This window comes from Coffea arabica, chromosome 2c (assembly GCF_036785885.1).
Source record: "Coffea arabica cultivar ET-39 chromosome 2c, Coffea Arabica ET-39 HiFi, whole genome shotgun sequence".
NCBI lineage: Eukaryota > Viridiplantae > Streptophyta > Magnoliopsida > Gentianales > Rubiaceae > Coffea > Coffea arabica.
This window is the reverse complement of record NC_092312.1, coordinates 9591786-9606567: the sequence shown is the minus strand read 5'-3', so window position 1 is coordinate 9606567 and position 14782 is coordinate 9591786. Positions and strand designations below refer to the sequence as shown.

The window sequence follows — 14782 nt, the reverse complement described above, 5'->3', positions numbered from 1 at the left end:
AATAAGAACATATTATGATGTACTCCCTCCGTCCCACTTTGATAGTCATGTTTTCCTTTTTTGTCTGTCCCAAATTGCAGTCCACTTTCCAATTGAAGAATGTAGTTGTATTTTCATTTTCCTAAAATATCCTTATTTAATACAAGTTGTTGTTGCTATAAACCTACCCCATTTAATGAGAATTGATTCTTTTTTTACCATCAATTCAAGTTCCCATAAAGTTGTACTCTATTTAATGTGAGGGTATTTTAGGAAAATAGCAATCTAAATTTACTTTTCCAACAAAGTTAACTACTTTTTCTTAAACTGTGTGAAAAAAGAAACAGGACTATCAAAGTGGGACGGAGGGAGTAATATGGATCCGTGACATCCAGAACCTTTAACAGCAGATAGCCCGTATCAGATTTGTCAGATTAGGCCGGAGAACCTTTCCTTGTTTAGATCCCAACTCCATGGCCCAGAATCGAAGCAGCTGATTCGTTAGCCGGGAGCTAACTGTTAGCCATCAGTTGATGTGGTTCACGGTCCGATAGATTTGTTAAGGGTACCAAGCCCAACTAAAAACTTTGTCTTCAAATTGGATCACCTAGTTAACAACATGCTTTGACGACAACAAATTGTAGTCCAATACCAAAGGCGGGCTATCCATCAACTGATTTCTTGCGCGACTTTGAGTTTAAAATAAAAAAGAGCCCACGATGTCCGCTTTGTGAAATATGGAGACTTGGAGAGTTCATGTGCAAGAATCAAGTGAGCAACTAGAAAGTAATAGAAATAACTGGTCGTCCAGTCAATTCTAATGTTTAAGAGCAACCCCTCTGAGATACTGCTAAATTCCCAATTACACCTCCTTTTGTTTAGTTAAAGTGCTACCTTTTGAGTTGTAACATCATTACATAGATTCCATTAATTTCATAACATTTTTGCTGCACTCCCATTAAGTCTTAACAGTATCTGGATGTGAGATTATTTAAAATAATTACAGTAACGTTTTTTTTGTGATGTGATGTACGTGAGATAAAAAGATGATTAAGAAAATTAAAAAAAAAGTTTGTCGAATGGGTGTTTGTGATGCAAGCAAATAATTTTTTTTGACAAATAACTCCTATCAAAACATACCAAATTTGTAAAAAGAAGATATTGAAGGTTTTGTAACTTTTTTGTATATAATTGCCAATAAATGAACCAACCCTCCTCTCAAATTTTTACATAAGTGTAGTATTGGACACATTATAAGTCACACTATAAGCAAACTACATTTGTTGTTGGCTTAAGCATTGCTGAATAGATCAAATTCAAACTCATAGTTTCATGGTGCACGGGAGGAAAATTTTATTTCCATTAATTTATCATCCCGATACCACGAAAGGCTTAGGATGCCGTCTACATTTACAAAACACAAAGCTGTTCCATGTAATCCGTGTTGACCTGAAATCAAGACATAAACACCACAACTAACAATGGAGATTAGACAAAAACAACTATCAAGACATATACTAATTAATTAAACCCTCTATAATTTTCACCTTCTGTATGTCCAATACAAAAACAATGGAGACAAGACAATGGATGGGTGGACAAAAACAGGTTGTAAATTTCCATAACGGTAACCTGATTTCAAGGGTTGACTCTTGACTGGTTTTCTATTTTCTTCATAGGCCAACATCTCTCGGGAATTCTTGGATCTCGGCCTGTTCAAAGAAGTGTGTATAACATGGATTTCTAACACATGTAAATGAAAAGCTAAGTAAGACCATGAAATTCTGGGATTAGCTTCTCATATTCAACACTTTCTCCTCGTAATGCTTGTTGTGGACCTGACTTAGCTTAACTTTTCATAATGAATGTAGTATAAACATGTTTGTACTTAAATTGCAAGTTGAGTACTACACTGTTTTACTCAAAACAACTTCATTACCATAATTGCATGCCCCCCCCCTCTCTCTCTCTCTCTCTCCCTCTCTCTCTCACACACACACACAGACACACAGACACACACGCACAGAGACTTCTCGCACGCAAAAAGAAGAAGATGGATCCACATGGATTGAACTGAGTTCATGCATGCATGCATGCAATCCCATTTGACTTTTCAAGATACCGTGTGAAGTTTTCCACCGGCTAATAAATTTGCTAAAGAGACAGTAGTAATATTCTAAGGCTTTTGGACCAAGATTCATTTTATTGTCTTATTATCATTTTTTTTCCCGCTTTGATGAATATGTGATGTGTGCGTTCACTTTCATCAACCACCCCCTATTATGAAGAGGGCATGGACCATGGATATGGAGCAGTTCCGAACTGCAGGACAGAGCTTTATTGGACCTGCCTTATTGCATAAAAAGGGCCGGTATCTCGTTCTCCTTTTCTTTTTCATCTTTTTGGTGAAATTTTAAATAATTGTTGGAGTGGAACGAATTTACTTCGATGACTGATGAAGGACTCCCAGTTGGGATGGCCCGTGGACATGGGAGTCTCCTGCAGGACAGACAGCTTTAATAGAAAGCCTTCGACCCCATACTAATACTATGTCCGTATGACACTGTCATAGCCTTCGGCACGTACATAACTTAGAGAAGATGCTTTGTCGAGAACTTTATGATGGAGGAGTGACTGCATTTTGGGAGGATACATAAGGCTGGAAACTTTTATGGCATAATTGATGATTCTGGATTTATCACACATTCACCAGAAAAGAAGAAAAAAGAAGAAGAAGAAGAGGGTTTTCTTAATCAAAGTGTTGACTACAGTTATTGCAGCATAAATGATAAATACAATCAATGGCCCTTAATATTAGTAGCAGGTGCCTTGGGATCTTAAATGAGGTATCACATGACATGACAAAGAATTTCCGGGTAAGATGAGTAATAAGAATATCTTTGACAATCAGGTGAAGGATATTAAGAAATGGTTTAGAATGCAATAAAATACAATAATAGTACTATACATGAAGGGTTTTTTTTTTTTTTTTTTTTTTGTTTGAAGGAAGTACTATGAAGGTTCAAAGCAACAATTGGCAACCACTGGCACGACTTTATTAATTATACACTCTGAGTATCCTCAATTGTGTTGTACACCCGTTTGATCTAGTGGTGGTTTAATTCCCTTCGAATTATTCCTGGGTCTCCTTAGGTCAACTCCTCCCTCTTTGTGTAGAATAAATTAGGTTATACAACTGTTGTCGTCTTCGGAAAAAAAAAAAACAGTTGGGATCCAATAGCAATGCATTTTTTAGATATTACTCTTCCCTATATTTAAAAAAAATGAAAGCTTGACATACACAACAATCTCTCCACAAGAGAAGAGCCTTGAAGAGAGAGAGATAAGTGTAGCTGGGTGATCACGTAATTTCAAATTAACTTTTCTGTTTTACTTTCTTTTTTTTTTATAGTTTAAGTAGGAGAATTCGATGTCTAGTCACTACAACTATCACATAAAATCCTTGAAAAAAAAAAACGTATTGCTCCAGGATATGGTGTATTCCTCTCAGGTATAGAAAAGAATAGACGTTGCATCCCAGGTCAACAAAACAACACAGACAAAAAGATTATATATATGTTGTCATTGAAATCGTAACATGGGCGGAGTCCAATATTGAAAGCGCGACGGGTGAACCGGAAAGTCGGAACGAGGAACGATGGATGGGGAGACAAAGTCCAACCTTCAAGACGGCGCAACCGTGGTGCGAAACGGGTTGACCAATGGAGGCCGTCACGTGACCCAGTTGTTTTTGTCGCCTTGGGATCGTCAGATTACATCATGCGGGTCCCACTCCTACCGTCAGAATTGTCTCTGTACTCCTTGTAGCTGTTGCCTTGTGTCATCAGTGTCATTTGTCAAAGACATCCAACCAAACAATACCTTACTTGCAAAGCTTGCACCCACGCTCCACCTATCCTTCCTTACTGTCACGCGCCTCCAAAATTTTCCCCCTAGTATTTTTTTTTAAAAATCCCCATGGTAACTGGATGGAAGATTATTTGGATAAAATATTTTAGAATAGTATTATAGCATTTTTTTATAATGCAATATAGGTGAAATAAAAAAATAGTTGAAAAGTGTACAAGTGATTTAAAAAAAGAAAAAAAATATTTGTGATGCAATGAAAGAAAACTATATCGATATAAAGCCAAACTTACATAAAAGATTATTATTAGAGATAATTCACAATAATGATTAGATTTCAAAAAGAGTTGGGGGTTTTATTACAATTGCCATTCTTGAAAAATTATGCAATCTAAGAAGAATTAAAAAAAAAGATGTACTTTTTGAGTTTTATTCTATTTCTTAAATCATATAGTAAACACCCAAATTGGCATCCCATTCCAGGCTATCCCATACGTACTCAAGCAGTACAAATTGGTTAATTCCTTTTCTTACCATGGGATTTTAAGTGTTCGTATCTCAAAAAAAATACTGGAGAGAATGAATGGAAACGAGCAATTTCCCAACCCCTTGTGGCATGGGCGTGCTACATACGCTACTTAATGGAACGTGAGAGTAGCACTTTAGGATCCCCGTAATCTTTGTTTGTCCCATGACGACTCATTGAAGTCATTTCCATTCCCACTGCCCCGCGGGAAATCATTAAAAAAAGAAAAAACCCTAAAAACATTTTTTTTAAAAAAAATTGAGAGATGAATAAATCTCTGCCCGTTTGACCGACAGCTTAACAAACCAGCATCCCAAGTTGAGTTGAGTTGATTGTTAGGCCTTTACTTCAGGAGATTTGATAAATGGTGAATCGAATCCCAATTGATCAGATGATGCGTTAAGGTAGTTGGGCAGAGCAGTAGATTAGTATATATCCCAAGTGTTGCGGCACCACCGGAGGATTTCACAGTTGTTGTAGAAACGTTGGACTTGGGATTTGGGCTACTATTCCAGCTTGCAGAAGCTACTATTCCCATTGCCTGTCTGAAATTTCTTCTCCTACTATTTTACTACTCATTAGCAGTTTATGGTATCATCATTTTCATTTCACGAGAGAGAGAGAGAGAGAGAGAGAGGCTACTATTGCATTGTCTCCTGGTGGTTGGGTGGATAGCTTAAATTGGATGTTCAAAAACAAGGCATGTATGAATATGATGTATACAAACGAAACGATTGTTGAGACCCCCGCATGAGGTCAATTTGAGGGGTGATAAGCAAAACTTTATCCGCACAGGGCATTGGTTCTTTTCTTTTAGATTTGGCACTCTTGATCCCTACAACGTATGTGGAATATGCAACCTAATGGCCATGATGTACATTCTTCCTGTCATGTAAGAAGGGAGACAAGCATCACTTTTGGCCAAAAAAAAAACTGTTAGGTAGCCTAAGTTTCAACAGTAAGCCAGACTCTTGCAGTAGCATATAGCAGTTGGAACTGTTTAAACAATCAATTTAGCAACTGTTTGGAACCAAGAAAATTCACAAGGCAAATGATTAACTTGCACTATGGAGATGGCCAATTAAGTCATCAGCTGAAATGGTCATATTGGTTGCAGGGTAGGCATTTGTTCCGGCAAAAGATCTTTTATACAACTTCCTTTTCTGTCTTAATAAAAATGTCCTGTGTGTTTACTCAAACAGCTTTTCATCACAAAGTTACAGAGACATGTTGTCTTCCTTGATAGATCGGAATAGGAAGTGGTATAAAAGATCCATGGTCTTTTTATCCCAACAACTGAGAACAAAAGATAAAAAAGAAAACATGAAACGAAAAGATGCATCCTAACTAAGGCTTGACATTCAAATGTACAACTGATGAAGAAGATCAATTCTTCCCTCTATCGGCCTACGTTGTCACTGCCCGAGTCGGTTAGAATTGTTATCCTTCTTGCTGCTTTCAGGAAGTCGCTGCAATACAGGACATCATGAAACATAATCAGTATACTCCAACGTTCACAGATACCACAAAAAGGCATGCAAACAGGATCCATTGGATGCTTGAAAATACTAGAATATATTACCTGAATGGTTCATCTCCACTGTGCTTAACAACGCCTGCCGGGTCCTGATAAAGCACATTGCTCAGCATCTCCGATCTTTCAAGACCAAACATCTCCGCCAGCTTTCCATAGAGCTCCTCATAAGAGCCAAAAACTGACAGGTCCAGAGTCCGGCCAACGTCTTCAGATTCCATAAACACCTTACAGTGACCTGTCTCCAATCCAAATTCAAGTTTGGGATCTTTGTACCACGGAAGGACTTGATCTAGAGAGTTCTCTGGATGACCACTCTGAAGAACTCCTGATCCTGAACCACCAGAGACAGTTACAGTATTTTCTGGATTCCTCTCTGATAAACTGCTGCGAGCTGTATCCCCAGAGGAGCTCTGGGAGATCTGCTGCTCAGTGAGAATTGGTTGACCAAACAAAACAAACAGGGGTGCTTCTGTACGAACATTAGGCTTCGATCCTTGTACAGAATTTCCGATAGTCAACACGCAAGATACATTATCCTTGGATTCATAATCTTCCATGAAGCAGCTACTGTTAGGGATTCTAGAAGCTGCGGCAGCAGCATGTTCAAGCTGCTTCAGTTTGAACGGGAAGAGGCCCGCCTGCAGTTTATTGAAATGCGGTTCTGATGAGGGTAATCCGAATTGAGCATGCCTGGCTCCCTGTATGCCTGCAGGAATCTTGTCTGGTAAACAACACAAGGGACTACTTGGGCTTAAGGGGTTGCTGAATAGTGATGGCATTGGAAGTTGGCCAACAAGGGGAAATTCCGGAGGTTGTGGAAGCCTCAACTTCTTTCTTGGTGGGGAAAAGGGGGAAAGATTGATGGCAGGCATATTTGACACCAGCTCAACCAACCATGGACTGACTCGCTTAACATTCTGAAGTAAATCTGGTTCATCCCATGCAACCTACATTTTGAATATTAACCAAATCATGTCAGACCCAAATTACCAACAAAATCAGCAGTCTGAATCTAACTGCAGAGAACAAGAGCAACAAAGATTACAATTCATGCTTCATCAATTCATATACATCAAAATACAGTAAAAAAAAAAAAAAACTTGAAATGTCAGTTAAGCAGCAGGTAAATCACCCACACACGCACGAATACCAGTTCAGTTAGATTCTAGAAATTTAGGACATTGTATTCAATTTTTGATCCAGACAAGATTTACCTACTTAAGTGGGAGGTCCTGCGTTTATGGCCTCCCGCTTACACTTAAAAAATATAATAAAACTTATATTAATGGCCAATCCTAAGAGCCAAACCGAATTGTTGTAAGTGGTGTATAAACTACCCCTTTCTCATCGTCTATTGACTGTGATTATGAACAAAATAGCTCCACCATTCAGAGATATTCCACTCTAGCAGAAGAAAATTCCTCCTATCTCAATCCAGGGATCTCCGATATGAAAGTATATTTGTACAACAAACAAAGAGCAATCGCAACAGCACAGAAAAGGACCAAGGACAAGTAAATCAAACTATCTGCTCACACAGCATAGTTCTTCTAGGCATGACTGAGAAAGTAAACCAGTAAGATGCACAAAAAGAACAGAATAAATTAATTCTCAAAACCAATTTCCAAAGAACCATCAAATGTAAGTTATGTACCTGGAGAAGGCGCCAGGGAGAATTAGGCCAATGGATGGGGTCATCAACTTGAACAGAGGATACAGTTCCCATAAACCAGCTTATCCGTGATGAATCTTCTGTCTCGAAAGGCATCTTGAATCTCATCCCGGAACACCACTGAATTCTTATTGCAGCCTTTACAGCTGAGGCCTTTACAACAAACTCCGGCGTGCTTGCACGTGGATAGTAAATAACCTCAAATGCCTGCCCACTGGCAGCAAGATTGGCTGCTTCAACAACAGATTCTGCCCTAACTTTACCCCTTCCCCTGGCACCTATGTCACTGTTATTAGTCCCTCCCTTAGGATTCCTCATGATCCTGTTTTCCTCTTCACCTAGAAGCCTGGAGAATCCCCCATACAAAGAGGAGGTGCAATTCCCAGCACTGGTATTCCATCCAGATGGTGCCTCAGGTCCACCACCAATTCCTCTCTTCGCTCTTCTGATCCCAACACAAAGATCCCCATTTTCAGCTCTCAAAAACACAATCGAGTCCCCTGCAACAAGCTTCTTCTGGTTCACAAAATTACTCCATCCAGTCGTCAAAAGGTGACGACGCGGTGTCCCCCTGTAAATATGCCTAAATTTCCATATCTCCCCATGAACATCTTTGGCCAAAATAGTCTGAACTGGGGGTTCAGCTGAATAGTCCAACCGCGGAAATATGGTCTCAGCACAGTACCGTGGCACAGAGAAACCCCCACCGTTGTTTGCATCAGACTGTGTTAATGTCTTTGCAAAAGAACTAGGCTTTTCCTGACCGTCATTCTTATCAAAAGCCAACAATCCATCATCACCATCATCATCGCTACATTCATTTCCTCTCAGCGGAGCCAATCTTATTTTAGCGAAAACCTCATCAGTCTCGGTATCAGCCAGGTACTTTATTGATGAGACTCTACACAAAATAAGTGGTGGGATTCTGCAAAAAGTCCCGAAATCCACACTTTTGTGAGCATGCTCAGCATGTCCTTGAGGAAAGTAGAAAACTTTGGAGTTAACAGGTGACATTTGCACCATTCCGCCAGCGCAGGCATGCCATAACTGGGGGTCCAGGGATTTTTCCACTTCATTCATGGGTTCGTTCCCAGAATTCATCACAGTAATCATTCTTCTTTTGCAAATCTAAGGCCTCAAACGCATACACAACACAAGCAATCCTTTAACTGGGTCCTAGTTTTTCTCAATCAATCAAATCTCTGAAACAAGACAACAAGATTACAAGTATTAGGATCTGAAGTACTTTAAACACAAAGGGATTGCAGGACGAGAGTAAAATACTGGAAGAAAATAAACTGCAATTGCGAAGACGAAGATACATTTTTAATGTTGTTGAAACAACCCATATAAAAATAGGCAAAATACATGGATTCAACCCTTCAGTCCCCAGCAATCAATCCAAAGGAAAAAAAACTGAAGAAAAGGGTGAGGGGGATATATAGAGAGAGAGTCGGGAGAAATACTAGAACAAGGCATCTTGAGTTACCTTCAAGATACTGGCTTTTTGACAAACTGATGTTCCATTCTCTCTTTTTTGCTCTCAAGGGAACTTTAAAGAAAAAAAAAAAAAAAAAAAGGCCAACCTTTTTCACTAGTTTGTGTTGATTCAAAGGAAAAACAAGAGGGTGAAGATTATTGTGGGGGTGATGTAAATTTCTTTTGACAGGAGAAACACGACTGATGATAGCAGCAGCAGCAGTCCGGACTCCAGTGGTTAAGTACTAAGTGGGATGCTTAAGTTACGCGAGGAAAAAAAGAAAAAAGAAAAAAAAAAGGGGGGGGGGGGGCTTTTATTGGAGATTTTCAAGCATTACAAAGGCGGTATGGACCAAAGCAAACGGGCAGTCTGATGGGGACAGACGGAGACGAGACACAAATAGAATACACGCATGTGTACACCCACTTTCTCACACACACACAACACCTGAAGCTTCGTTGCCGACCAAACCATACCAGACCAGAGCAGAGGGTGGCAGAGGGAATTGGAATTGACAAATGACAGCCAAAAGTTTCATATTAAGTAATACTTAGTGTTTTAATTTTTAATCAACTTGTCTTTTTAACTAAAGTAGTAGTATTAATACTAAAATAATCTTTGCCTTGCAATAGTTTGGACTTTGGAGGAGGACGAGATTTTTCCGGAAAGCTGTTCTTTAAGCGGTTCTGTTGTTATGCAAGATTCCATGCATCACATCCCAAATTCTGTCCAGCTCTTTTTCCTTCTGATGATTTCTACATTTTTTTTTTATTTTTTACTGAAAATACACTGCTGGTTAGGCAAGTATTTTTATTGGGTTTGAGGCTCTAAATTGTGTCCCTATTAAATTCAATTGGATTGACATGTCGTGCTCACCTCATAATACCATATGGGGCGCTTCCATTATCTCATGCAATTAAAGGTGAGAAGGAATTCCCGAAACATAGGGGATAAGGGCATGAGTGTCCCAGAGAGTTTAGGTTTGGCATGATTTAGAAAGATGTTCTTTAGCAAAAGCCCTCTTAATTTACCAAAAACCGGCCTCCTTAAATTACAGAAAATTGAGTACCCAACATTTTAAGAGCGCCTTTCTTTTGTAAACACACCACCGCAATCCAAACGTGAGCTAGTTTAGTAGGTTAGGCACGGTAATTCTCTGAATCAAGGACACAAACATGTCATCAAGAAGTCTTTAACTCTTAACCCCACGAGAGTGTAGTTTGCTGCCAAAGTCCATTCATAAAAATTATCACTCTTAATTATCGGTTTTCGTTAGCTTAACCTCCTTCCATCACTCTTTTGACACTATTGTCTGCTCTAGTAATCCTCTCCACTTGGATGTAAATTGCTAATCTTGGACTTGTGTGCATATCTAGATCCTATTTTACTGGGATCTCCATCTTTTAATTATTGTCGGGTAGCCCACTCTCGTTTTCAGGTGATGCTCTTACGCACTTGAATATTCTATTATACAACAAGTATTTCATTTTTCCTGGAAACTAATAATGTAATTTTTCTATGACATATTTGCTAACTAAATACTTTAGATGCTTATATGTGGATATTTTTAAGATGCTTTAAATCCTTAGATCTTGTTTAGATTATCTTTTTTTTTTTCAAAAAACTTTACATTTTTTATGAAAATATTTTTTAATCTTTTTTATCTAACATATATCAAATTGTTACAGTATATTTTTTTTTATAAAAAAAATTTTTAAAAAAAAAAGGAATTCAAGCAGACGCTTGCATGATATTGTGAAATTATTATGGAATAATATTAAATGATACATAATGGCTTTTTTAGGAATATTAAATACTAATAATATGGTAATGTCTTCTTTATATGGTGGCCTTCAATTGCTTGATAAATGGTGGTATTAGTATATTGGTCTGCACGATCTTTAAACCTTTTTTTTTTTTTATCTGTCTTGTTTGTGGGGGCTTTACTAGAGCGTGGTATTCCATCAAATCAACAAAGCAAGTGGACACGAGACTTCAACATCAAGACTTTGCCACATTTTATTTTATTTTTATCATGCACAGCAGCAGTGTAAAGATTTCCTGTATTTTGACTTGTCAACGACACAAAACTAATTAAGCAACAAAGTTTACTTCATTACAGGTATGTATGGTTGTAAGGAGGGTAATTAGTTTGGTTAGATGCATTTATATCGGGATATCTCCCTTAACTAATTGCCTGACTTTCGCTGTTAATCTTCTCTGAATTCTAATTAAGTTTTGGGCCAGATGCATTTAACTGTCTTCACAAAATTAATTTACCATCATCGCAATGTGAGAAAGACCCGATTCTTCAGCTTGGCATAGATTGAATTCTCAGCAGGTTTTGGGCCAAATGCATTTAACGGTCATCGCAAAATTAATTTACCATCATCCAATGTGAGAAAAACCAGATTCTTCAGCTTGACATAGATTTAGGTTACAAAGTCAAAACAGTTTTAATTTAATGAACCATGGTTAAGCCATTACTAATCTTGAATTTCTTTTTCTTTTTCTTCTTTTTTTTTTTTATTTCACAAGAGACCCTACGCTAAATAGGGATATAAATGAGTCTAATCAAATCGAACGTCTTAATGTTCAAATTTTTTTATTATTTTAATGAATTTAAGATTTTGTTCAACTTTCAAATCGAATTTGAACAAGTTCTTTTATCAAATTTGAATATTCTCAAATACAAAATGCTACTCAAGTTTAGTTTAATTAGTTAGCGAACAAAGTTTAAATGAGTCCTTACCAAGTCAAGTTTGGTTCTAAAATAATTTGATTCATCTTTCATCCCTAATATTAGAAAAAGTTTTAATGGTTTTCTTAGGAATATTAAATATTGATCCATTTGAATTAGCTACTTTTTGGGTTATTTTTGAAAATTTTACTGTAGCAGAGTTTTTAGAGTATATCTTGGGATATTTTTATAATATATTTTGGGATATTTAAGTGTAGTAGAGTTTATAGAATATATTTTGAGATATTTTTTAAATATTAAAAAAAATATATTACTTTTTAGACTACTTTTTAAATTTTTATAATATTTGAAAAACTAATTTTTGAAAAACTGATGGATCCAAATGGACTGTCTTCATTATATGGTGGCCTTTAATTGCTTGATAAATGGTGCTAGTATAAAGGTATGCACGATCTTTGAACTTTTTTTTATGGTTTGTCTAAAAGGTGTTTATAGAGCACTCGTTAAAATATATTTCAGGTGTTATATTTTTAAAAATATAAGATTAATTATGAAAAGTAAATAAATACAATAGAGAGTAGACAAGATTAAATATGAAAAGAAGAAGAACCTAATCATAATGTGACCACTAGATGCATTGAACCTTAACCAAATCCTTAGAAAAGAAGAAGAACCTAATCATATTATCTTAACGAAATACGATGCCATTTCATATGTGACCACTAGATGCATCGGTTTGTTAGTTCGGAACCTTAACCAAATCTTTGAAAAAGAAGAAGAACCTAATCATATTTATGTTAACGAAATGTGATGCTTTTTTATTTCATTTATGACTCGTCGATGCATGGATTTGTTAGTTCGGAAGCATTAGGTTGCGTTTGAATTGCATTTTCCATGGATTTTTCGTTGGAAAATTACTGTAGCGATTTGATGTATGTGAGGTAAAAAGGTGATAGGGAAATGTGTTCACGGAAAACAAGGCCATTTTTTCGGTAGAAAATGGCAATCCAAACAAGCCTTAAAAACTTCCCCTTTTAGATATTACAAACAAATGCATTTAAATCAAGAATATAAATTCGAAAGTTGAAGAACTCCAAAAAAAAAAAAGGGTAATATATGGGGGTGAAATCGTGAAAAGGGAGCGTAATTGAGAAGTTTCGGATTCAAACTCTTCTATTAACACTAAAAAAAAAAAAAAAAAAAAGTTCGCAGTTGCAGAAAAAAAGTAACAATAAAAAACTAAAAAGAGTGGAAAAGAGCATTAATAAGCTTGTAGAGAGGAGAACATAAGAAATAACTAGTATTTTAATTTTAGTGAACATAAGATTGTCTACCCACTCGTAGTTTGAGATTATAATAAAACGTGGGAGATAAAAGCAAGACAGTAATTTTGGACCCAGATTTGAGGTGACATTTCGATCAATAACAAATAAATATGACATAAGGAGTAGGTTATAATAAAAGCCAAATGAAACGGCTGATGATTTTGACTTTTGAATTAGCAAACAGAGAATGCTCATCTTTAAGGTAACAGCACAAAAGCCGCGTCACTCGACTGAAAAAAAAAATTTTTTTTTTTACAGCCAATGGAATATAATCCGCACTAATTAAATTCAAAAGCCGGTTGAGCTTCGAGGGGTTGATGAATTACATGTTAATTAAGTTGGATGTGAAATAATCATGAAATTGGTTGGTTGATTTTGTTTCCTACGGCAACCAGTTCACTTAGGTCAAGCACTACGACAATGTGTCTTTTGACTCGTGCATTTACCAAATGTTTCTCCATCTGTAGCTTGAGAAAAGGTCAAAACCCTCTAAAACAAAAGTCCCTAACATATGCATCATGATGCTTGTTTGTTAGTTTTGATTAAACAGTTCAAGAACGAAGTGTTAAATGAGTGATGCAGTTTTGTTTGGATTGGCCTTTATTTCCCCAAATATATTTGCTTACATCATCATTACAATTTCCAAAACAACTTTTTACCTCACATACATTACATCACAAAAAGTGCTACAGTAAAAATATCTCAAATAACTTACGATCCAAACAAGAGATCTTGGATTCAACTCTGGTCACCATGCATTATATTCTAAGGGAAGTTTGGGGGGAGAGATTGTAAGTAGAATATCATGAATTCAAAGATTTTTCACTCATCAAAAAAAAAAAAAAAAAAAAAAAGAGAAAGGAACAAACTATTCTAACCGTGTAATTATGGATATTTTTACATTTATAGTATAAAATTTGTACACTGATCACTTGTATAACCTAAGGCTGAATTAATAGGAGAGGGTTGTTCAAATCATTGTATCTAATGCTAATTATCGTTTGATGTGGTGAATAAAATGCATATGATTTCTTCGAAAAAAAAAAAAAAACATGTAGCCCCACAAAAGCCATTCACTTTATAATCTGTGAACAGAAACTCATCGTCTGTCATTTTTTTTCTCATTTCAATTCTGCAGTTGCAATTATCATGTCTGGGCATTCATGTCGCGCTCTGAAGTTTAATTGTTTTGATAAGGACGTAGTGACCGAAGAAAACACCAGTTTGGACCCCAGTCCTATAAAGTAGATTGCAAGTTGTAACTTCCACCATAAAATGAGGAGAAATTAATTCTCCCACTTTTTCCCTTGTATATATATATATATATTTTTTCCCACAAACGATAACATGTTTTCCCTTGTATATTAGGAAATAAAAATTCATTATGGTAAGAATATCACCTCTCCACTGAAATGTTTAATGAAATTAAGTTAAAGCTCAGGTTGTACTCCGTGGAATCAACCTGGTATTCATTTGAGGGAGGTAAGGCGAGAGGAACTGTAAGTAGTAGGAGGTGATAGATTCAAAACCTCCCGTTTACCCGAAACAAAAAAAAAAATGAAGAAGAAGCTATAGTCAGTTAGGCTTTTCTAGCTTTTCTTCAATTGGCTAAATTTCGAACTTGTCAATCAAAATACCTAGATAACCTAAAAAGATTAGTAACTTTTTCTTCTTGTCTCTCTTTTTTTTAAAAAA

The 14782-nt window shown here is 36.6% G+C and overlaps 1 protein-coding gene across 2 annotated transcripts; it reads right to left on the bottom strand.

Annotated features, from left to right (window-relative positions):
* Nucleotides 1-5411: 5411 nt before the first annotated feature.
* Nucleotides 5412-9307, bottom strand: LOC113725809 (auxin response factor 18). 2 transcript variants are annotated; one of them, XM_027249177.2, is made up of 4 exons: nt 9071-9307; nt 7564-8783; nt 5955-6856; nt 5412-5841 (listed from the first exon to the last, which is right to left on the bottom strand). In XM_027249177.2, the coding sequence occupies exons 2-4, from the start codon at nt 8692-8694 to the stop codon at nt 5772-5774; spliced, it is 2103 nt and encodes a 700-aa protein (XP_027104978.2). In that variant the 5' UTR covers nt 8695-8783; nt 9071-9307; the 3' UTR covers nt 5412-5771. The 2 variants fall into 2 exon arrangements, with proteins under 2 accessions (XP_027104978.2, XP_027104979.2); XM_027249178.2 differs by lacking the exon at nt 9071-9307 and adding an exon at nt 8904-9035.
* Nucleotides 9308-14782: the final 5475 nt, after the last annotated feature.

What these genes read in the sequence shown, in the direction of transcription:
- LOC113725809 (XM_027249177.2), bottom strand. Translation starts at nt 8,694, where the DNA reads ATGATTACTGTGATGAATTCTGGGAACGAACCCATGAATGAAGTGGAA. An exon ending in CTCCCTGGCGCCTTCTCCAG is followed by an intron (nt 6,857 to 7,563) that starts GTACATAACTTA and finishes TTCAAAATGTAG; the next exon opens with GTTGCATGGGATGAACCAGA. An exon ending in AGTGGAGATGAACCATTCAG is followed by an intron (nt 5,842 to 5,954) that starts GTAATATATTCT and finishes CCTGTATTGCAG; the next exon opens with CGACTTCCTGAAAGCAGCAA.